This window comes from Anas platyrhynchos, chromosome 29 (genome assembly GCF_047663525.1).
Source record: "Anas platyrhynchos isolate ZD024472 breed Pekin duck chromosome 29, IASCAAS_PekinDuck_T2T, whole genome shotgun sequence".
Lineage (NCBI taxonomy): Eukaryota > Metazoa > Chordata > Aves > Anseriformes > Anatidae > Anas > Anas platyrhynchos.
Window position 1 is genome coordinate 2865724 of NC_092615.1, and position 21183 is coordinate 2886906.

Consider the following 21183-nt stretch of genomic DNA (forward strand, 5'->3'; position numbering starts at 1 on the left):
TCTGAAGTGATCTCATATGAATGAAATAGCTAAGAAGCAGCTTTAACTTTGTTATTTACTATGAACTCTTACCTCCCTTTGCTCAAAATGTTGCCTCGTTCTGCAACCAGCAAAGTATTTTTCTTGATAGAAAAAAGGATGGGAGGTGAGAAGGGACTCCTCCTACAGATGTATTTGCTTCTAGCCGGGTTATCAGAACGGGAACATGCTGCATTTTCTACCATTTTCTAAGTATAACGCAAAAACTTTCAAGCCATCCAATTTTGTTAATCAGCTTCAGCAATTTTTCCACGTTAGACAAGACACACAAAGCAGTCTCCATGCTAGTGCAGCACTCACCCTCATCACTCGAGGTCTCCTGTTTAACAACTGACAACGGGGAGCGGGTTGGAGGTTTGCCCAGTGGATGACGACGACTTTTCTTTATCTCCATCTTCATTTTTGAAAAAGCAGCGGTCTGTAACAAACCAGAACGAGCTAGATGGGTACCCCAAAATCTATTGGCAAGCAAAGGAGACTACAGGACAACAGAAGTAGAATACTTGTCATAAAGAATTGCTGAATTTACACAGCCAACTTTTCATTGCCTTTTCGCTGAATCAATAAAGCCTCCCAAGCCAATTAGTGTAGTAGATAAAGCCAATTCTGTCTCCTAAGATGTCAGGTACAGGTAAACTGCAATGTTTTCTTCAAGCCAGAAGAGCTTCACAGCAGCTTCAAATCTGCCTCTTCCATTGCCTTATGAGAAGCCTGGGTCTACCACACAAACAGCTAGAAAATCTACTATGAAAATTATGTGCAGGGCATATAGGATCAGAAACATTTTACTAGAGCATTACAGTGTGTTTTATGACAAATGTATTTATAGTGTACTGTACCTACTGCCTTGTGCACCATCCAACACTGTAAATACTGCATACATACCAATCATAGTGGCTCACAGTCCTTTTTGGTGAAAGGCACTGAACACATTACAGGTAAGCTACTTAGTACTAGATATCTAATACCTAGGTGGTGCTAGGTATCTAATTTCTAGATATCTAGTGCTAGATATCTAATTTCTGAACATTTGCCTCCTTCCTCTTTTGAAAACGGTCCTCAAGAAAGCACTCACCAAGGGAAAAAAGATGCCTGCAATAGATTATATGTCATGAACTGTATTGTCCATGAAAAAGTTATGTCTGCCAACTTTTCCAACTCTAGGTTCTCATTACGGAAAAGATCCGAAGGCAACACTACAGCAGGTCAATACCTGGAAGCATAAAGCACATGCTATCAGCTGGAGACGTCAGAAACAAGGCAGAAGAATTATCGAAATGCTGGTGCAATCCAAGTTCCCCTGGTGACTACTTGGTTTTCATCATTGTCTTGGAGCAGCTGCTCTGCAGCAGCCATTTACTTGCAGGGTCTTCCCCGCCTAGCCTTTAGGTTGATCATTCCAGTAATTTCTATGTTTATTAATAGCAGGAAAAGCCATTCCCTATTTTATCTTCTGCAGACAATAACGAGTTTTATTAATGAGCTAGCATCAATACAACGACTTACTACAGCCTGAAGCATGAGAACATAATCTCTTCCTGTCCAAGCAATCTATGGCCCACCACCATGGCACTATTGCTCTAGAGGCTCAGGCAGAAGTTAGTACTCCTGTACTCAGCGCGTTGCTCAAATCAGCAAATCTTACAGTCACTTCCTCAGTCACGCATACCTGTAGATCACTGACCTCTGTAGCAATCTCTGTATTTCCTGCTTCCATGTTCTCCTCCTCCTTCACAGGGATTTCCAAAGGGACCGTCTGTTCCCGCCAGCCTGGACTTTTTTGTGTCGCAAACTGCTCGAACGCCTGCTGGCAGGACATGCGCTCCTTGTCAAACACCACCTTTTTGGTCCGTGGAACCACATAAAGCATGGGAATGATAGGCCGGGGCTTAAAGTCATCTTCCTCAACCGGCGTCTCCGAGGGCTGGATTATGTTCAGGGGAGCCGGGGGCAAGCTTTTTTCTGCTGTGGACGACGTGGGTACTGCTGCGGGTACTGGTGGCCGTGCTGCCGGTGCCTCTTCCTCTGCCAGCTGCTGCTGCGGTGCCGGTGGCAGGGGTGGCTGCTGCTGCTGAGGCTGTGGTGCTTGCAGATGGTGCTGGTGTTGATGGAAAAGGTGCTTCCTCTTCCTCTCACCTTTTACTTTCGGAGGACGGGCCTTTACTTTGCAGTCACCTGTTTCAAGAAATAGGCAACAATCAGCTTCACATGTCAGGATTGTCGGGCATTTGATTTTTCCCCCTTCCACAACCTCTCTGGGCAACCTGTGTTGGTGTTCAGTCGAGAAGAATTGAACAAAGACACTCAAATCGTTATTATTGAAGATTTCTATTGTAAGGCCTTTAAAAACAACGCCTTTAAAGCATGAATCAAATACAGCATTGAACTACGTCTACTACAGACACTGTGCCAGTACTGGTTACTGAGATATCCTTTCCTAATACTTGCTCCATTTGTCCTTGCTTCTACCTGCTTACCACCCCTCATGAAGACTCTTCCCCACCTATCTCTGCAATACAACTCTTTTAAAGGATCCCCACAGTCTAATTTTACAGCAGTAATTAAAATTCCTACTGGCCCTTGTGTGAGTGTCTCTAGGTCAGGGCTGGAGACGCGCTCAGAGCTTGCCGTAATCCATTTAAAGTGATGTATGTTCCCTTTGCCCAACTCTTCCCCCACTTCATGAATAAAGTTATCAGTTCACTGAAAGGAGAGTAAATAATAGATGCTCCACAGACAAACGCCAGTGCTCCATTTGTTTCATAAGAGATTGTTTTTTACCTGCAGATGCTACGACGAGATGACTTGACTGCAAAAGACCATTTCCCCACTAACGGGATGAGGATGAGGGCTGATGACAACAAAAGACTTCTCATCACATCAGCCTATTCACCCTAAAAATGAAGCTTTACTGATCCCACCCCATTCAGATTCCTCCATTAAGGACTATACTAGGCTGCCAGCCAAACCTAGTAAACAGAAAATCAGGGAAGCCATCGCACAATAACACAGCATTTGCAGGAGTGAAGGGTTTGAAAATAGAAGGTGAATAATCCCACAGCAAGACGAAGTGCCAAAATCCCTGCTGAAACCTTCTAGTGGATACCTGAGGCTGGACATTTCCCACAAGTCTGGTCTGATGACTTTATTTACATTATTTAAAAAAAAAAAAAAGCAACAAGTCCATCCCAAATAGTATTCTTGTACTCGTGCAGGCAGTCTCTCAGATAAACTGGTTTGTTCCATCACAGAGAGAGGAATATTGAATTTCCTTAGAGAAACAAACATATTGAATGAAAGTCAAATTGGATTTTTCCCCAGTTGCACAAAACCAGATCATATTTACTCCCTATACGCTCAGCAAACTCTCTACCCAACAACAAAACAAATGCCATTCACCAGCTTTATTGACTTCTAAATGGGTAATTGGACAGCAGCTGCCATGCAGAACTTTGTTTAAAAGTTCCTCCATTACGATGAACAAACTAGTTTGCAAGTGAATCCATAAAAATCACAAGACAAGAGAAAGTGAAGTAAAATTCAAAGGCCTGATCTGGCTTATCATGAATACTTCTAGAAAGTAAAAGGATCTTTACGGACAAATCAATAGGGTAGGCTAGCAGAGGAATCCTTATCAGCTGCTCTTCCACAGAAAGAGAAAGGCACAAGTAGCAGAGCTAGTAACACGTGGAAAACAGGATCATAATGATGTTAAAACTCACTTGTCTGAAGATACTTTGAAATACTACACTGAGCTCACTGAAGTCACAGGTATCCGATACCTCTGAGGGGAAGGGGTGTTGATGGGGAACTCAAACCACTTACAGCAGAGCTCGCACCGTACCGTCAAGCAATGAGATTATCAAAAGCTGCTATCAAGAGAACGGACTTCATCCGTTAGAACAATATCCCCTGGTATTAGGCAAAGGCAATTAGAGATGGACTATAGCATGAATAATTAAGCCATAACTTTAGTTAAATTATTTGTACTGTCAACAGCTCAAAAAGCAACCGTAAAAAAGACACATTAATCTAGCAGATGCACTAGCACAGAGGTAAGATGGGAGAAAGCAGGGGAATTTTTCCAGTACCTCCCTCTAATGCAGCACTCCATCCTTCTAGATGTTGTCTGTGTTTGTGCGTAGTTGCACTCAAGGGTTTTCTTCAATCCATGTGGGAGACTGCTGCAGATGAAGTAATCCTGAAGACTGTTCCATTGTTCCAAAGTTCCTCCTAAACACTGAGTTCATGTTCCCTTTCAACAACATTCCTTACTTCTAGAAACAGAATGTTACCCTGAAGCAGTTCCTGCACACCTAACACTTACATCTCATACGTCACCGGTGCTAACATGACTGATACAAGAGCAGAAAGCAGAAGTGGTAGGAAAATGCCTTGTACGTGCTTCTAGGAATTGTGTCTGTTCAGCTGTTACCAGAACTGCATTGAGCACCTTCTGTAAGTATGTATGTAGATGGACAAAGCAACTCCTAGCAATATGTAAAAAGGTTCTTTTTTTTTTCTCTCTGTGTGATTCTAGAAAAGTCCAGAAACAGTCTCCAGGAGAAAGTCCTGTGTTTTGACCCTGTTTGGTGATAATCCTTCCATCGCACTGAACAGCCTCACCTCTCAACGACTTCACATTGCAAGGTTAAGCCACGTTGGAGAACCCAACCTTGGGATCCTGCCCCAAGTAAAATCCTCACAAAGCAAATGGTCATCTAAAAGGTCAGCTCTGTATGCACCAGCTTGCTATTACGTGCAGATAACAGCAGAAAAGTTTCCATTTCTGTTTTACTGGCACCTTGATCACAGCATTATTTCATGTCACTACGTACCTGGTTTACAATCACTACCCTCAGAGTATGCGTGCGAATGCCATTTAATGAAACATGCTAGAAAATTACACATGACGACTTTACAGCTTGGCATCTCGTTGCTGCTTTTCACATTAATAAAAAAAAATTCTCCTGTGAGATGTACGGGTTTGTAGCCCAGCTCTGCGGGACTCTCACTACGCGCAGCACAGCAGATAACACCTGCTGACTCACAGGATGTATTTATGCTGCTTAGCACACCCAGGGATGAGCAGAGCTCAAAGACTCTCTTTTTTAATTTCAAGTCCCTTGACAACCTGCTAAGAATTCTAAATTCATTAATAGCAGCGTAATAAATTATGAATATAAAGCTGAGTCATAAAGACAAAAAGAAAACACTTTTAGGTATCTGGGTGAGAAATCCTAAAAACCTCCATTTATTAATATTCAGCTAGTCCAAATAACCAACACAAAGTGTTAAGACCTACTTTGAAACTACCAATGATTACTTTGAAATCTCATTTTTCTTCCTACTCAAGTTCATTATTTCGGGTATGAGTAGGAAATAAAAACAAATTAAAGTCAGAGCAAAAGAAAAAAGAAAGTTAAGGAGAAGAAAAAGCAAAATTGCCATAGCAGGGCCATTCAAAAAGATGCTGTGTTCGATATGAAACTGTAATACACTTGTGAGAGGTAACAGAGACAGTACAAAGCTGGACAGTAGAGAATTCAGTGGTATTGTATTGCTATATTGCATTAAGAAACTTGTATATTTGCTATATATTTGTACAGAACAGTCACACCCAGCACTAGACCTCTCAGAAATTGCAGTGCCAACAGTCCAGTTACAGTGACACCTTCTGCAACAGTCCTGAAAATGAGTTTGTCCCTCCTGTGCTAACAGTTAAAGAGCTCTTAACATGTAGCCTAAGCATATGATTTAGAACCTACTCGGCTAGAACAAAGTTTTTATTGTTTCTCTGCTATTCTAAGGATCTCAGATCTGTCCTTGTCACTTATCTTGTCTCTCAAGGGATATCAGCATTTTCAGGCTATTTATTACAAGTATTAACTATTAAACTTGTGTAAGAGCTAAAGGCATACAATTTAACACCCTGCTGCCACTTTCAAGCTAGGGCAACAGAAATTAACAATTCACACTGCACTACTCTTGCTCTGCATGACAATGATTTTCCATCTCCTTATCTCCCATGAAAAAGGAAAGCACACTGCCTAGCTAAGAGACCATGGAACCAAAAGACCAATTCTTTAGCCAGAGCTTCCACAAATTTCCTGTAAGATCATAATCAAGGGTCAAGAAGTAGTTTACAGCATCAGTTATCTCCATATGCAAAACAAATAATGGATACATAATGCATGAAAATGAATTTACTAGTGTTTATGAAATGCTTGAGAATGCCTCCAAATGAGAAATAACCACTTATCCTTATGTTTTATGGGGGAAAAAAAGGAAAAAAAAAAAGAAAGTTTACTCCCAGCAAGAACTGCAACCCTTCATACACAGCCAAGGAAAAAAAAAATCACAAAAAGAGCCTCCAGCAAATGGCTCACATCAGGCTTTTGGACTAAACATACACATGAGGAACACATTACACACAAAGCACGATATCCTCAGTTTTTGCAACAGGTCTTCAGTCCTATTTTGCCTTAAGTCATGGAGTATTCCAACCAACAGCTTCAAAGAATTTCACAGACATTGTTTGCTAGAGGAGGACAATAATATTAATAAAATATTATGCGCACTCTATAGATGTGCCAAAGAGCAGGGAAAGGTTAAATGCAACCTTAGCCACCGTTGCACATAAATTGAGCCATGGATTTGTGGAAAGCAGTTGTCATATCAGCTTCTATTCCTATTTGCCTTCCCCTCAACTGTTTGAAACCCATGCTATTACGCACAAGAAATCAAAAAGGACTGGGAGTTGTCATGGACAGCTATTAGCTTCAGCCGTGCAAAGAAAGATGAAAACTTTCCCTCCTACAGCTCGACTTGAAGAAAACCAAACCTGCAACTTGTATCATGCAGCAGCTGTGGATCCCACACAACCTAAGGCTAACTTTACTCACAGTCTGTTAAGAAATGGGGAGGAAAGGAGAGAAAAGAGAAAAGATTAATTGCACAAAGGAGTGCACAAATCTTTTCTTTTCAGACTACGACGCAAAACATATTTATTTGTTCCTTTATGAAATATTTAAAAATATTCCTCCTCTAAAATATATTTTTACAAACCTCTAATAGTTTTGGCAGAACTTGCAAGCTCTGCCAAGAAACCTATTTGGACTGAATCCTTAAACAGAAGGAAAAATCAATCGCTGTTGTAAATGATGGTGTGTTTCACTGAGCATAGATTTAATTCTGGGAAAACCTTCACTGATATTTCAACAGAAATAAACAAGAGCAGACAAGTTATTTACAAATGTGTTTTAGAGAGATAGCTTGCCCCAGTTCTTCACTGAGGTGATCTGCTATCAGTGAGCAGGGCTCTCACCTTCTCCCTCAATCGCTTTGCTTCTCTCTTCTTCCTCTAGATCTGGCCCCCTTTTCAGTTCTTCTTTTACTTTCACATCTTCCAAGGCAGTTTCAATAGCCATGACGTCCCCAAGAGACTTCTGATCCTCTGTTTTATGTCTTCTGGGCTGACTTCTTTTTCTGTGAGACCTAGAAGTGTACAGAAGTGTGATTTGACATAAAAGAACAGCCTTCAATATATAAAACAATCACCAACTTTAAAAGCTGCATATGAAACAAAAGGAGCTTCTTTGGAGAGAAAACACAAGGTAGCTAACAATAGCTGCAGGGCAAAACAGATATCTGAAAGGAAACAGATGAACCTTGCATAACACAACATTTAAGATCCATTCACAGCAGCCATTAATTGTTCTGGTTCCTTAAAGAGCTTTTCCCACCCTAATATAAGCTCATGAGATGCAGTTAAAATCATTTTAATTGTATTTTAAATCCATTTTGCTCGTATTTCAAAAAACAGATGAAAAGATGTTATAAATCTTTCTTTCATCTTCTCTTTCCATTCCGTCATTTCTTTTCATTCTCTACGTGCTTCCTTTTGGAAAACCGCTGGAAGTCTGCAAGCATCATCTTCCAGCTCTCAAACACTACCCCAGCACAGCCACTTTCTCAAAACACCAAATAGTGAATGCTTATAGCATAAGCAATAGGCAGTCTATGATTTCAGCAGTATAATTCACAGAGTCCAAGGCCTATGAAGAAGCCCAACTCAAAAAAGTGCACGTTAACGTGTTCAGATTAACACTAACAGCTAATAGTAATGAGTGTCCTCTCTTAAGAGTCAATGTCACTAAGACAAAAAGATCACAGCAGCCACAATGTGAAGGCAAATGAAAATCAGATGCCACGAAAACGCCTTTTGGTTGGGCCCCATACCAGGAGCCAAGCACCCACACTGCCACTCACTCCCCAGCAGGGCAGGAGGAGAAAATATGAAGAACAAAAGTGAGAAAACTTTTAGGTCCAGACACAGACAATTTAATAGGTGAATGAAAAAGGAAACTGAGAGAGCGAAGAAAAAAAAAAGGCAAAGGAAATCACTTACCACCTCCTACTTGCAGGCTAATGCCCAGCCAGTCACTGGCAACTATACCCCCCACTCTTCTTCTTCCTCCACCCCAGTTTTTACTGCTGAGCATGACACTGCATGCCATAGAATATTACCCCTTTGGCCAGTTTGGGCCAGCCGTCTTGGCCTCTGCCTCTCCCAGCCTGTTCACCAGCCAGGGGCAGAGTGAGAAAAGCCTTGATGCTGCACAGGCACTGCTCAGCAGAAGCCAGAACAGTGGTGCTATCAGCATTGTTCTAGCCACATGTCCAAAACATGGCCTCGTTCAGGCTGCTAGGAAGAAAGTTAACTCCATCCCAGCCAGACCCAGCCCAGGCTTCTCCTTAAAGGATTTGCCAAACAGCTCCCTTCAGTGTGGGGTGTAAGGCTACCGAGCTCCGTTTTTCAGAAGGGACTAATTCAGAAACCTGCATTTTTTACACTATAATTTTTTTTAGCATGCAGAGATTTTTGATTTTTGATTTTTTGAAAACAGGATCTTCCATATGGCCTCCCTGTTGCAGGCCCTTGCATCTACCGTCATGTAAGAAACCAAACCACGCTGACAGTGCATTCCCTTCCATCAGCCCAGAACTCTAGAAAAGCTGAAATTCAGCTTCACATCCCCAGCAACTCGGTTGCTAATTAGATTTGGAGTACTACAAAGTTGAGAGTCCTTAATCAGGCAACCAACAAAGGAAGGGAAAAAAAAACAACCTGAGATGAATGATTAATAGAAAGGAAAGTTGATCCATATGCACAGGAATTTATAATTGCTAGACGCCAACCATATGGTAGCACTCCAAGTATAGATGTTAACTTCGCACCTGCAAGACATTCATTAGCAGGAACACACAGCTGAACCCAGAAGGATCAACTTTTCACCAATATTTGAGGTACACACCACCTCCTTCTCCGTGTGGGGGGAAATCCAGGTGGGAGAAGACAAACCTGTAAGACTTTTCTGTTCCAGCTGAAACTTTCCATAGCTGGGGAGGAAAGCAGTGGAGTAGAATCGAGCTATTTTAAGTCAAGTGTGTGTTTTGCTGCCATTGTGTAGAAGTACCAGGCAAAAATTATGTCACACAACTTCATACTCACAGGAGATAAAAAAGATCTTTTTACAGTGCTCTTTTGACTCTGAAGTTGTGGAAAAACGACCAGAGGAAGAAAGAGTACATCCGTTTAAAGACACTGGGCTTCCAGAACTATGAGAGCTGAAGGCTGTACATTTCCAGAAGTGAAGATGTTCTGTACCTGACAATTCGCAGACCAGAAATGGGCTTTTTGTGGACTAGACTAAAACACTCTCTTGCTGAAGCCATAAAGTAAACAAAGTGGTTTTTTTCAAGGTAACTAAGTACGAATGACCTCAGAGAAGAAATAACATATCTCTTTGCAGAGTTTAAAAGCTACAGTCTCCAAGAGAGATGGCAAAAAAGCAGCTTTGTACTCTTTGAAGTACAGACCACAAAGTGACTTAAAATTAAGTAGATACAACAGTGAAGAGGTTTGGGCAGAGGTGAATCCCATTCTTCCAGTAAAGTCCATCCTGCTGAGAAAAGTCAGTCCAAGTAAAATTGTGTCTTTCTAAGACATAAGCATAAGAGGGAGAGTACTGATAAGCACTACTAAACTGCTTGAAACCTGCTCTAGTGTAATACTGAAAAAATGTAGGAAACAATGAAGAGATAAGAAAAAAACTAGCTGGATGTTTTACAATAGCCCGGGTTAGAAGAGAGAGGCTCCTCTGCTAAGCAATAGGTTCAAACAGGGGAAATATCCTTGGTGTTACACGTGCAAACGTTAAATATACCCAAGTTACCCTGAATATCCATAGAAAGTATTCCCATAAAGAGGCTCCCGATTTCCAGACATGGAAGAATTGGATGCAGGGACCCACTGCAGTTCAGTCACAGCCCCAAGAGCAGAAATCACACCTGCTGACTCGCAGACCACCCTGTTTTCCTGAAGCTCACTACAGAAGGAAGAACTGAAAATATTTTAGGAAAATAACTTCTGGACTGAAGCAACATTGCAGAGGTCTGTCAGCTGCCAAAACGCCCCGCTTATCTCTTTAAGAGCATGCCTTTAGTAGATAACACACTTTCCCTGCTCAGCATTTTAAAGTAAGGGCCTAATTATTTCATGTAGGAAAGGTAAGGCATGGGACCACCACTGCAAAGCAAAACCAGGTGACTGAAAACTCCTGGAGGACAGCAAAGACCAATGCTAGGGAAGGAGAGACACTCTTATTGTATATCCTTTTCTTTGATATGATACCTGAATGCAGCCAACATCATCAAATTATTAGGTCTGTAATTTTAGAACTCAAAGCCACTCATAGATCCTACCAAAGATGGCCTCGGAAACCTACAGACTAATTAAAATTTTATTTCTGGATTTCAAGGAAGTGATGTTTGAACAGAAATTACCAGCGGAACGTTACTTTTAGATGAGGCAGGACAATTTCCAGAAATTGACAACATTCGCATCTGAAATGCAACGAATGGTAGATGAGATCAGAAAGAAATAAGCTGTGTGCGCTACAGAGGAAGCGTTTTGGGTAACAGGCAGGCCAGGAATGAGAATGATGTTAAAAAAAAAAAAAAAAAGGAAAAAAAAGTGTAAGGGAGCATATGGAAGAGCAGACACTTTACATCTATCTGAGTACATTAAAGCCTTACGATCTTTCAGTTTCTTGCAACACAGAGTCTCACTCTTCATGCAAGCATGCCAAGGAAGGTAAGTTCTCCCAGTGGCAGCCCATTTCTAAAACACACTAGTCCAATCCCACCTGCCAACGCAGCAGCAGCTTTTTATTGACTATCTGCTTCAGTGACCAGTTAGCTTTGCCCACATCCAGTTAACCATCGGACAAATATCACACCTCTGGCCTGGGTTTGTTCAGGTCATTAGCTGAGCACTCAAGAATGGAAAACCAGAACAGGCAGCTGAGGTTCTCTAACAGGACACAAGAGGAGATCTCAGAAAACTGCACAAATACAAGATGAAGTCTGAGAAACCTCGATGTCCAAAGATTTGCTGTGCCCTTTCAAGGAAGCAGGCATGAAAAAACTAATTGAACCAGGAAAACACTTTAGGAGTTACTGTTTTAAGAAACTTGACAGGAGAAAGAACAAAGTCATTGAAGTTGATGAGGGAAGTCACATACCGGTGTTTGTTGTCCTCTTCCTCATCTCCTATCCTATAAAGCAAGATTCCAACAGTAAAAGGTTAGCATGCCAAAATTTCAATTCAAGCATGCTGTAACACAAAAAACATGATGAACTTGCAGAAAATTAATACAGAGATCAAAGGAAGCACAAAAAGGCATGCATAAAATCCCTTTTGCAATTGACAATTTTTTCCTCCTGCCTTCTGATAAGCGAAGCTGTAAGTGTTTACTATAGATTTTTTGTCTTCTAGGATAAAAGATGGGATGTGAGGGGGCAGACAGTGTCCTACTTTCAAAAAACTTGTGCTTTTATAGTGTTTAGAAGAAACAGAACAACGAGGGAGCATATTACCCATGAAAAATTAGAAGAGCACATGAGACAGTGAGAGAGAGAGTTTGAACTATCCCAAACTGATAATTACCGAGTTAGAAGCTTAGCAATTAAAATCAAACACAACGCTTAGACAATTTTTTTTTGGCTGTTTCTGTTGTCTGGGTGGTTGTTTTTTTGTTTGTTTTACCTGCGAAGCAATTTGGCCTTCAATTCTGCCTTCGTCTCATTCCAGGCATCTAGTTCTGGGCTAGTCAGAGCCGTGGGCTTCATATGGTCCAGGACAGCAATGTCTTTTCCTTGTTTCCATAGATCGTAACGTTCTGGTTGCAGAACCCTCACAAAGACATCCATGGAAATCTTCACCATGTCTTTGCGGCAAGTACACTGCAAGAGATTTCCAGACACCAACACCATGTCAGATCAGAGGAACTTTTCCTTTTCTCATCAGCTGAGCTTGCCTTCCTCCAGAGGCAAGCTGGCACTCTGCAGGCTTTGTCTGAAAGGCCGACCGTGGGTTACACAAGCAAGTGCACTGACACATACGTCGGTATTTCAATTCGAAAAGCATCGCCTCCACCTGCCCTGGGCAAAAGCAGAGACAGCACAAGCTGCCATGTGCTCCAAGGTAGCTGAAGACTCTGTTCCCCAACGTTTTCTTCTCTGAGCCCACCAACCAAGTTAGAACTTTCTTATAAATGCTACCCGGTGTATGTATTACTCATCTGCTGTCTTACAGTCATTAGACAGTAATAACTTTGGTCAATACAGACCAGAGGTCTGAGTTGGAGCTCAGACCTCCATTTCCCCTCTCAGCCAGTCTCTTCTGGAGTTTCTCAGGCTGAAAAGAGATTAGCAACACCACTTTGTAACTGAAAAAGCCTTAAAGGAACAAAAGCTTAACCTAATGACCAAGGCAGTTAAACTTCATAATTGCACGTCAAAGATGTGGCATATAAATCCTTCACTAGACAGTAAATTGCAAAACCAAAAATTAAGCACATTTTGCTGCCGGCAACGCAAGATGGTTTGAACAGACGGACAAGATCTGTTCAGCTGTGTCCAGCTTGCAAAAATTAACTGGTTACTTAGCAAAAGGCAGTAAAAATAGTGGAGTGGGAGAAGAATCAAAAGAGAAAGCAGGAACGTACCGATGCCACTGGATGCAGGTAATAGCCAAGACACCGGTTTGGCAATAGCATTATTCAGGAAGCTCAGCCCACACAAAAATGGAGAATAAAAATACAGATGTGCGTCATGGAAAGCGAGCAGCCAGCCACCCTACAGTAGGCGCCCTGGCTGCTCTCCATTTTCTGAGCTGATAACACCACAACGAACAAAACCTACCTGTACGTTGAGCAGGCTTTTAAAAATCAGAAGAGAAACATTGGTGATTTATAACTAACAAATTATCACAACTTGACTCCCCAGTGCCCCGATAGAAGTCCTAAAGCAGCAAAAAATATCAAAATATTCTTCAACCTCCAGCAATTAACACACAAAGCCCCAGTCGCAATAAATTACTTTTACCTGTGCACTTCAGGAGACTAACCAAAGCACTAAAAAAGGCTAAACCAACAACATTCTGTGTTTAACCCAAATATGCCTAAGCCAAAGAAAACATGCATCTTTCATCTCAAGTAACATACGTTCATTAAAATTAACCTCTGGAATGACATCCTTGCCATTGGATTCATCTACACAAGGACTAGATACAGGATTTTTTACTTGGATTCTGTTTGCTCTGATGAAGCTCAGGATTAATGGACTGTCTTTCTTCCAAGGAGATTCTCACCCCGGACGCAGACACCAGGCTGAAGGAGCAGCTGTTCTTTATGAGCTTCGAACTCAAAGGCAGCACAGGATTGAGAAGGACACAGCAACACAGCAAAGTCCCCTCATCTCATGGGGGCTGGATCTGCGGCTTTGCTGGGGGCTGTGAAAAGCAGGATCCCTTCTTAGTGCTGCTCTAAGGTTCAAAGCATTGCTTGGCAGGCACCTGCGCTAAATTGCCTTTCAACTTCAAGTTGAGATGTGGTAATTTAGCCACTTTGCAGGACTTTTTAAAGCTGTTTCACCCTCTCTCTGTACCTTTTCAAAACTATTCTATCCTTTTTCCTCACAGAAATGCATGAAACTAAATGTGTATCTTCTTTCATTTTTCACTACCATTATTAAAAGCCTTATGGCTTCTCAGGAAGCTATCGAGAGAGAAAAGGATTCTTTCCGTGCAGTTCTCAGCTATCCCACTTCCCCCAGCCCCTGTTTCTCATTTGGGCTACCTGCAGCCCTGCTACGACTTGGAAAGCAGCAATCACTGAGCGCGTTGAGTGGGAAGAAGTATTTATGGCCAGGCACTTTCAGGAAAACTCGATTCATTTAATGAAAAATAGTGCAGGAAAGAAAGGCTGGAAATGCAATTTGGCCAAAGAATGGCAGGCCCACAGCTGGCGCCCATGTTTCAAATTCCTGCCCAGGCAGAAGCTTCTCACCAGCACCTCCACAAACACATGCTTAAGGGATTTGTGCTGAGCACATTCTCAATCACTTTTCCTTAAGAAATGTTAAAAACGCCTGTGTACTGCTACAAAGAGGAATGCAGAAGAGCACCCCACAGCATACATTGCCAGTGAGCTATGGAGATTGACCTCCTCTGCCTTTACGGATATAAAAAAGGGCTTAAGAGAGGCACAGCCCCCTCCCTGATCCTGACCTGGCACCAAGGTGCTACCAGCACACAGATGTCAATCCCTTCAAATCAAGCGGAGCAAATCCTGAGTTGGACAGGTCTCCAGGTCTCCAGTGCAGTCTCCAACACCACAGAACCACCGGCAGCCTGAAAGGCTCACAACAACGTGAAATACACACAGATCATCGCAGCACCACGTACTGAGCTAACTGGATGCTGCTCCTCACGCTGCTACTCAGAGAAACGACACCGTGGGCTGCAATCTCCAGCACGCCGCAACACCAGCAGCCTGCAGTAGCCAAGTTCCTTTCTTCATACACAAATCTAACATGATGTATGTTTATATTTCAATTTTAATTTAATTTTATTGCTTTCACAGTAGCAAGCATGAATAATTTACAAAGCCTTTTTCCTCTGGGGCTTCTCCCAGATCATGCAGTTATATTTCCTCAGCTGCTGCAGTTCTGTCACATTCATGCTCTCACAATGGCCAGGGCAGGGTATTTTTCCATACCCTTCCCTCTGACACAGCAGCAAGACCCTGCTAACACAGCAGACACCATACAATTGCAAAAAGGAACGTGTATGTATGTATTAGGGGTGGGAGAGGGAGCAGGAAGGGAGATTGGAGAAGGAGACTGCGGGGAAAAAAGGGTGAGAAGATTCCTTTGCAGCTAATTACCTGCTCTGCTCTATTAGAACTGGAAAAAAGAGCAAGCCTGTGTTTCCCTGTCAATGACAGCCATTCCCATCAACTGCCCGTTTTCAAATACACAGAATCATATTTGTACTGAATATTCCAAGTATGTGATTTGGCCATAAACACACAGGTTTCCTAAGACATATTATGCCTACACCACCACCCCCATCTCTCTTTATCCCAATCTCTGGGGAACACAGCTTTCATAATCCATTTCTCTCCCCCCTCCCCTCAAATTCTAACACTTTACTACTCCAGCATTATTAAAATTCACAGAAGCAACAATATAAAATGAACATGACTACACTTACACAACCACTAAGGAGAGATAAGAAACCTCGTTTCCTTTATGTGAGCGAAAACTGAACCACAAAGTCCCCATTCAGGTATTCCAGAAATTCCTACTACAGATTTCCTTCCTTTCTTTTGGCAGCATAACACGTACTGGTCGTAGACCTGTGAAAGATCTAGAAGTGATATGGTCACCCAAAGCACAGGCCATGACTAAAAGGCAACATGAGGGATGTGCTTGTCATATCAAACCGGCAGGTGAGAAATGTAAGGAACTCTGAGATCTAATCAAACATCTTGGAGCCTCTTCTCTGCCTCTCCCCAACTGGTAGCCAGACTGCCACACCGACCTGCTCAAGAACAGCACGGCTGGAGGAGTGACAGATCAAACAACAGAGTATTTGTCATCAAGGAAGATTCATCTCCAAGGACCAGCTGCAAGTTGTGAGCAAAGCGGCAGGGGACAGAAAATAGAACAGTGTTAGGGGCAGTTTCCCTCACTTCCAGCTATTACCACTAAACTGGACCCCATCTGTTCTGTAACATAGAAAGAGTTAATGTAAAACAACCCTTCTCCTTATGTAGGAATAGTCACAAAAATGATCTACGTAAATTGGCACATCTGGTTCTCATAGAAAAAAACTCACATTTAGATGAAGTCAGGGCCTGTTGCAAGCACAGTTGTTTAAGACCCAGCTAGCCTCCCACTTTGCCTTAATGGAAGTTTGAACAGAAAAAAAAAAACACAATGCACTCAAAGATAAGTTCTTTCAGCTATTATGCCGTCATTAAATGGAAAACCTAAATCTTTGCTTAACGTTTTTTTATCTGCTTCTTCCTAGTGATGAAGCCTAAAAGCAGGGAAAGAAAATGATGGTTATGTCCAAAAGGTCAGAAAATTCTTGCTGTATGTTACAGGAATACACACTGCTCACACAGAGAATGCTCCTAAACGTCTCCCTATGAATTGCCAGGACAAGACACAAAGCTTCAGCTTTTGGCAGAAAGACAAAATCCTCCCAGTACAGTACTTTTAAACAGCTATCCAGCTGCTTATCCGAGTACAGATGTGTTCCTTGAGATTTAGTTAATACTCAGCCAGTATGAGAGAAAAAACTAGTCTGTGCTCTGGTTTATTTCCCTTCCCTTCAGCCCAAAGTCACATTTCCACTCAGCCCCTTAGCGAGCAATGCTCCCACAGACAACCAAGTTTTCAAAAGTGACAAAAAGCACACAAATTGCAGGTGGGTGCCTAAAAGATGAACGTCGGGCATTCTGCAAGTCACTGAGGAGTTAAACTTTGAAAAGAAGGAGAAAAACCTAAAATGCTTAGTTCATGTGCTTAATGGTTGATAGTTGAAAGCTTGTGGGAAGGGAGATGAGTCTTGACCCCCTGTTTCTACTCTAATTACAAGCATTGCTGTAAGTCTCAACAACAAACCAGTTCATTAGGAAACCCACTGGAAACCCTCCACAGAGTTTCATAAACAAAACAATTAGGCAAAGGCTTCCAAGGACTCCCCCTGGTCTCTGGCCGCAGGGCACGCTTTCTCCTCACTTGCTTCCTTCACTTGCTGCCATAACGTTCCGTGCAGATTTCTGCGGGCAGAAGAGCTGGGGAAATGGCAAGTGGTGGTAGCTGGGGAGGCAGTTTTACCCCACTCCTCTGCAACACTCAAAATGCAGTATAAAATGTTATGTGACATGCTTTATGTTAGGCAAATACAGTAACACTCCATCCAACTCAGGTTTCTGGAGTTACACGGAGACGTGTCAGCCTTTCTCCCCCAGGCTATCTCACCACTCCTGCCAGAGTCACCTTTTTTTTTTTAAGCTCTTCTACTATTCTGTAGACTACACCAGTACAGTTGCCAACTACTCCTGAATTGCTCTAAAATGTTCCATCATTGTTCCTGTGAGATGGACGCAACCCCAGTGGGTGAGGGTCCTGCATCGTGTCTCTGATAAGGCTGAAAGGACCAAGAAAGAAATTCATCGCTCTCAGCAACACTTCCAAAAAGGGACTCAGTGAAATACCAGATCCTCTGTGTTTGGACAGACTCCTTCCATTACAAGGAATAACCAACATAAGACCAAATCATAACCACTGGATGAGAGCCTACAGTGAACACCATGTTGAGGTTATCTCACGCTATTATTTCTTCTGCATCATAAGCCTTGTGGATGGTAAAAGAAGTCTACAACCGAGCACTTTTGCTGGCAGAAAGCATGTCGTGTCAGCGGGTCAGCACCGTGCTCGTGCACTAAGGGAGCAGCTACCATGCACTGACATGGCTTAGCGAAGTTCTACAGCTCTGAAGTGACAGATGCACCAGACAATTCCTGCTAAGTCAGTGCAGTTCGCCTTTTATCCTCCTGTTGGATCAACTCTTTTTGTTTGTTTCGCTTAAAAAGAAAGCCAAAAGCTGTGATGGTTTGTAGGCCTGTGATATGACAGATAAAGCAGTAAAATCCACCATTTTGTATACCTCGTATGGCTAGGAAAATCTACAGGCAGTTTGTAGAAACATGAATCATTTCGTTTGGTGGAATATCAAGTGCTGGTATCTAAAGCGACAACCCAAGATCTGCCTCTAGCACACTGGAATTATTTTCCTTGGTAACAACGAGTATTCCTCAGTGACATTTTTCAAACGGACAAGAAGCTGAGATTTGTTTGTTGCATCTCCAAATGATATAAATTAGAATCAAGGGAGGGCTGATGTATAAATAAAGGAGGCAGGAGGCTGTCTATCAATCCTAAAAGAAACAGCAATCGAGGCCCCTCTGAAAACCGCACAGCAAAAGAAGCACTTCTCTCTCTTTCCAGTAATAATCTGCATTCACCTGCATGCATTCTAGAAGCAGCTGGAGGGTTTGGTGGGTTACAGAGCAGAGGTGAGATCTGAATCCTGACGAGCGAGATTAGGAAGCATCCTCAAAGACCCTGCAACAGAACCTGCTGACTGAACCTGCCAGTAGGGAACCGAGCTGCAAGAAAATCAGGAGCATGGCTGTCAGGAAAGACAAATAATTAAGCCAGGTGGAGTTTAAAAAAATTAGAAGATGTTGTTCATAAGCAATCTACTACTCTAAGCACGCTATAATAAAAAGTGGGCTTTATTTTTAAAAATGTTCTTTCTGCCCAGAGCGAAGAGACAGAAGGTTAACAAATGTTGCCCTTGGAGGACAACAAAAAGAAAAGGAACCTGATGAGAAAGTGTGATGTGAATTCACAGCTACTTTACACTTTTACACTGCCTTTCCAAGTTCTAACATCATCATTTCTGCAACTCTGGAGCAGAATGCACTATTATTTATTCATTCGTATGGCTAAGACTGCTCTTCTTCCGTCGTATCTAAGCCCCCATGTGTCACCCGTGAAGCGATTCAGTGGAGCAACACCAACAGCCCAAGAAAGCACAATGCTACGGCTGCTTTCAGAAGGGATTGTGATGGCCTCGCAGTCCTACTGTCCCCAAAGCCCGATGACCCCAAAGCCCCAGCTCTGACACATGAATGATTGGGGCTGGTAGCCTTTACCAGGGACTCCACGTGGCAGGGAAGCTGAGCAAACAAGCTGCAGGGAGCACATTCTTCACACAGCCATTTACTTGCAGCCACAAAGCACACTGCCACCTCTGTGCTATAAATCACGGGGTTAGTGAGGCAGGGAGAGGGGGGGAGACTGGCAGCACAGCCACATCAGGACCCGACGGGCTGAGGGCAGTTCCCGGAGAGGCACCCCGAGCTGGCAAAGTCATTTCCAAGCAGTATTTGGGAAGCCAAGAACAGCACACTTTACACCTTACAGTAATTAAGCTAGAAGTAAATCAGATTGAGCAATCTTGTAAAGCAGATCCCTACCAGTTCAATGCCTTAAGGGTGAGGACAAGGGGTGAGCAGAGCAGGGAAGATGCCTGAAGTCCTTTCTGCCCCCACTGCCTGCCCTGATGCATAAAACGTCCTATTTGGGGGAGTCAGGTCCTGAGCAGCCCCTGGTGACCTGGCGCTGCAGTTGCTCGCGTGCCCCTTCTTCCAGGGCTGGCCAGAAACTCAGCTGGTACCACCCAGCCCAGTGGCTGAAATCCCCAAAACCTCCAGATTTTGTGATTACAGACCAGTATTTGTTCTTCCTTCCTTAGAAAAATGCTGCCAAGCAACCTCCCAGTCAGTACTTCAGAAGGAAATCTCAGAAAAGAGCTGATAAAACGAAGCGCTGAGAAAACTTCAGAAAAATAACTGGCTCCTTCCCACCTTAACCTGAAAGGCACTGTAAAAATTCCTTTTTATTGCAAAGAATCAGTGTTTTGTGGAGAGTAAAGCATTAGGAATGTTTACAAATAACACCAGAAAATAACTACGAAAAAGGGGAAAGATTTTATACAAGAGCATTTTCTGAATCTGTCTTACAAAAGGGAACTACGGAAATGCTATTCCGTATTAGATTTTTTTTTTTTTATTAGTATTCTATGCTTAAAAGGTCCAATTAGAATCAGTTAAGGCATACATACAAAGTAATGCAAAAATACAAGTTTTATTTCCCCTATTTCAGAGACCAATTTTATGGCACTACCAAGCAGTTTCTGCATAATTCTCAGGAATTTTATTTCTTGGGAAATAAAGGACATCTTTCAAGAGAAAACCTACTAGCATATGAATAGTGAGGAGAAGCAAGCTTCAATTTTGCAATGACAATTATATGCCAGACAACTTTAAATCACAAACACTCCGAAAGTAAATTTGAGATCTGTTATTCCATTATTATTTTTAAAACACACACCCAAAAATAAAAATAAAGCTCCGCCGCAGAAGCGACAGCTCGGAAACAACAAGCTATACAAAAGGCCATAGTGTAAGCTCCAAAAGGCACCTCTCTTGGGGATGCCTTTATGTAGCAGTAAAATCCAAACAGAAGTCTTACTTGTCTTCGCCTTCTTGCCAGAGAAAGGAGTGAGCAGCAGAGGACTGAGCTGTGTTGGAGTAGAGGTCTCTCCTGGAATGTGCTGCAGGAGGAGATGACGGCTACTTATTTCAGGACACAAAGTGTAGGATTTGGGAAGGAGGGCAACTTGACCCCATTTTGTACTGAGAGAGATAATTCCAGCACTATCTCTGGGTAAATAAGAGATAAAATGAAGGTATGAAAATGTCAACCGATGGTAACGCAGCCGCTATCATCCAGGAGTGTCTGCTAGTAATATAAAGGGAAGAGCTAGAAATTGTTCCCCTCCCACCCACTTATTTCCAGTCCAGTTTGTAAAAAAAAAAAATAGAAAAGCCGACCTGGGAGACGCACTTGAATTTCTTATAAAATTGTATGCTCTGAAAGTGGCTTTTCAAACCAGAGGAGACTTATAGGCCGCCTCGACTTCAAGAAGGACACTTTACTAAACCAGTTGCCGTTGAAAGGGTTGGTTAGTCAAATACGCTGCTAAGACCACCCTCAGCCTATCAATGGTTGCATCCAGGAGTTTTCAGATACAAACTGAACAAAAAAACAATGCAGAAAGCAACTGCAGGCTCATATAGAGGGGAAAAA

General features: G+C 42.5%; 1 protein-coding gene across 4 annotated transcripts in view; it reads right to left on the reverse strand.

Annotated features, from left to right (window-relative positions):
• Window positions 1-21183, reverse strand: part of KDM4B (lysine demethylase 4B) — a 90373-nt gene that overhangs the window by 21057 nt on the left and 48133 nt on the right. For 2 of the 4 annotated variants that reach the window (XM_027471888.3, XM_072029088.1), the window contains exons 9-13: window positions 12152-12348; window positions 11628-11660; window positions 7367-7536; window positions 1709-2214; window positions 340-457 (exon numbers count right to left, since the gene is read on the reverse strand). In XM_027471888.3, coding sequence (XP_027327689.2) covers window positions 340-457; window positions 1709-2214; window positions 7367-7536; window positions 11628-11660; window positions 12152-12348 — 1024 coding nt within the window. The remainder of the gene's footprint in view (window positions 1-339; window positions 458-1708; window positions 2215-7366; window positions 7537-11627; window positions 11661-12151; window positions 12349-21183) is intronic. The other 2 variants (XM_072029089.1, XM_072029090.1) reach the window with 2 other exon arrangements.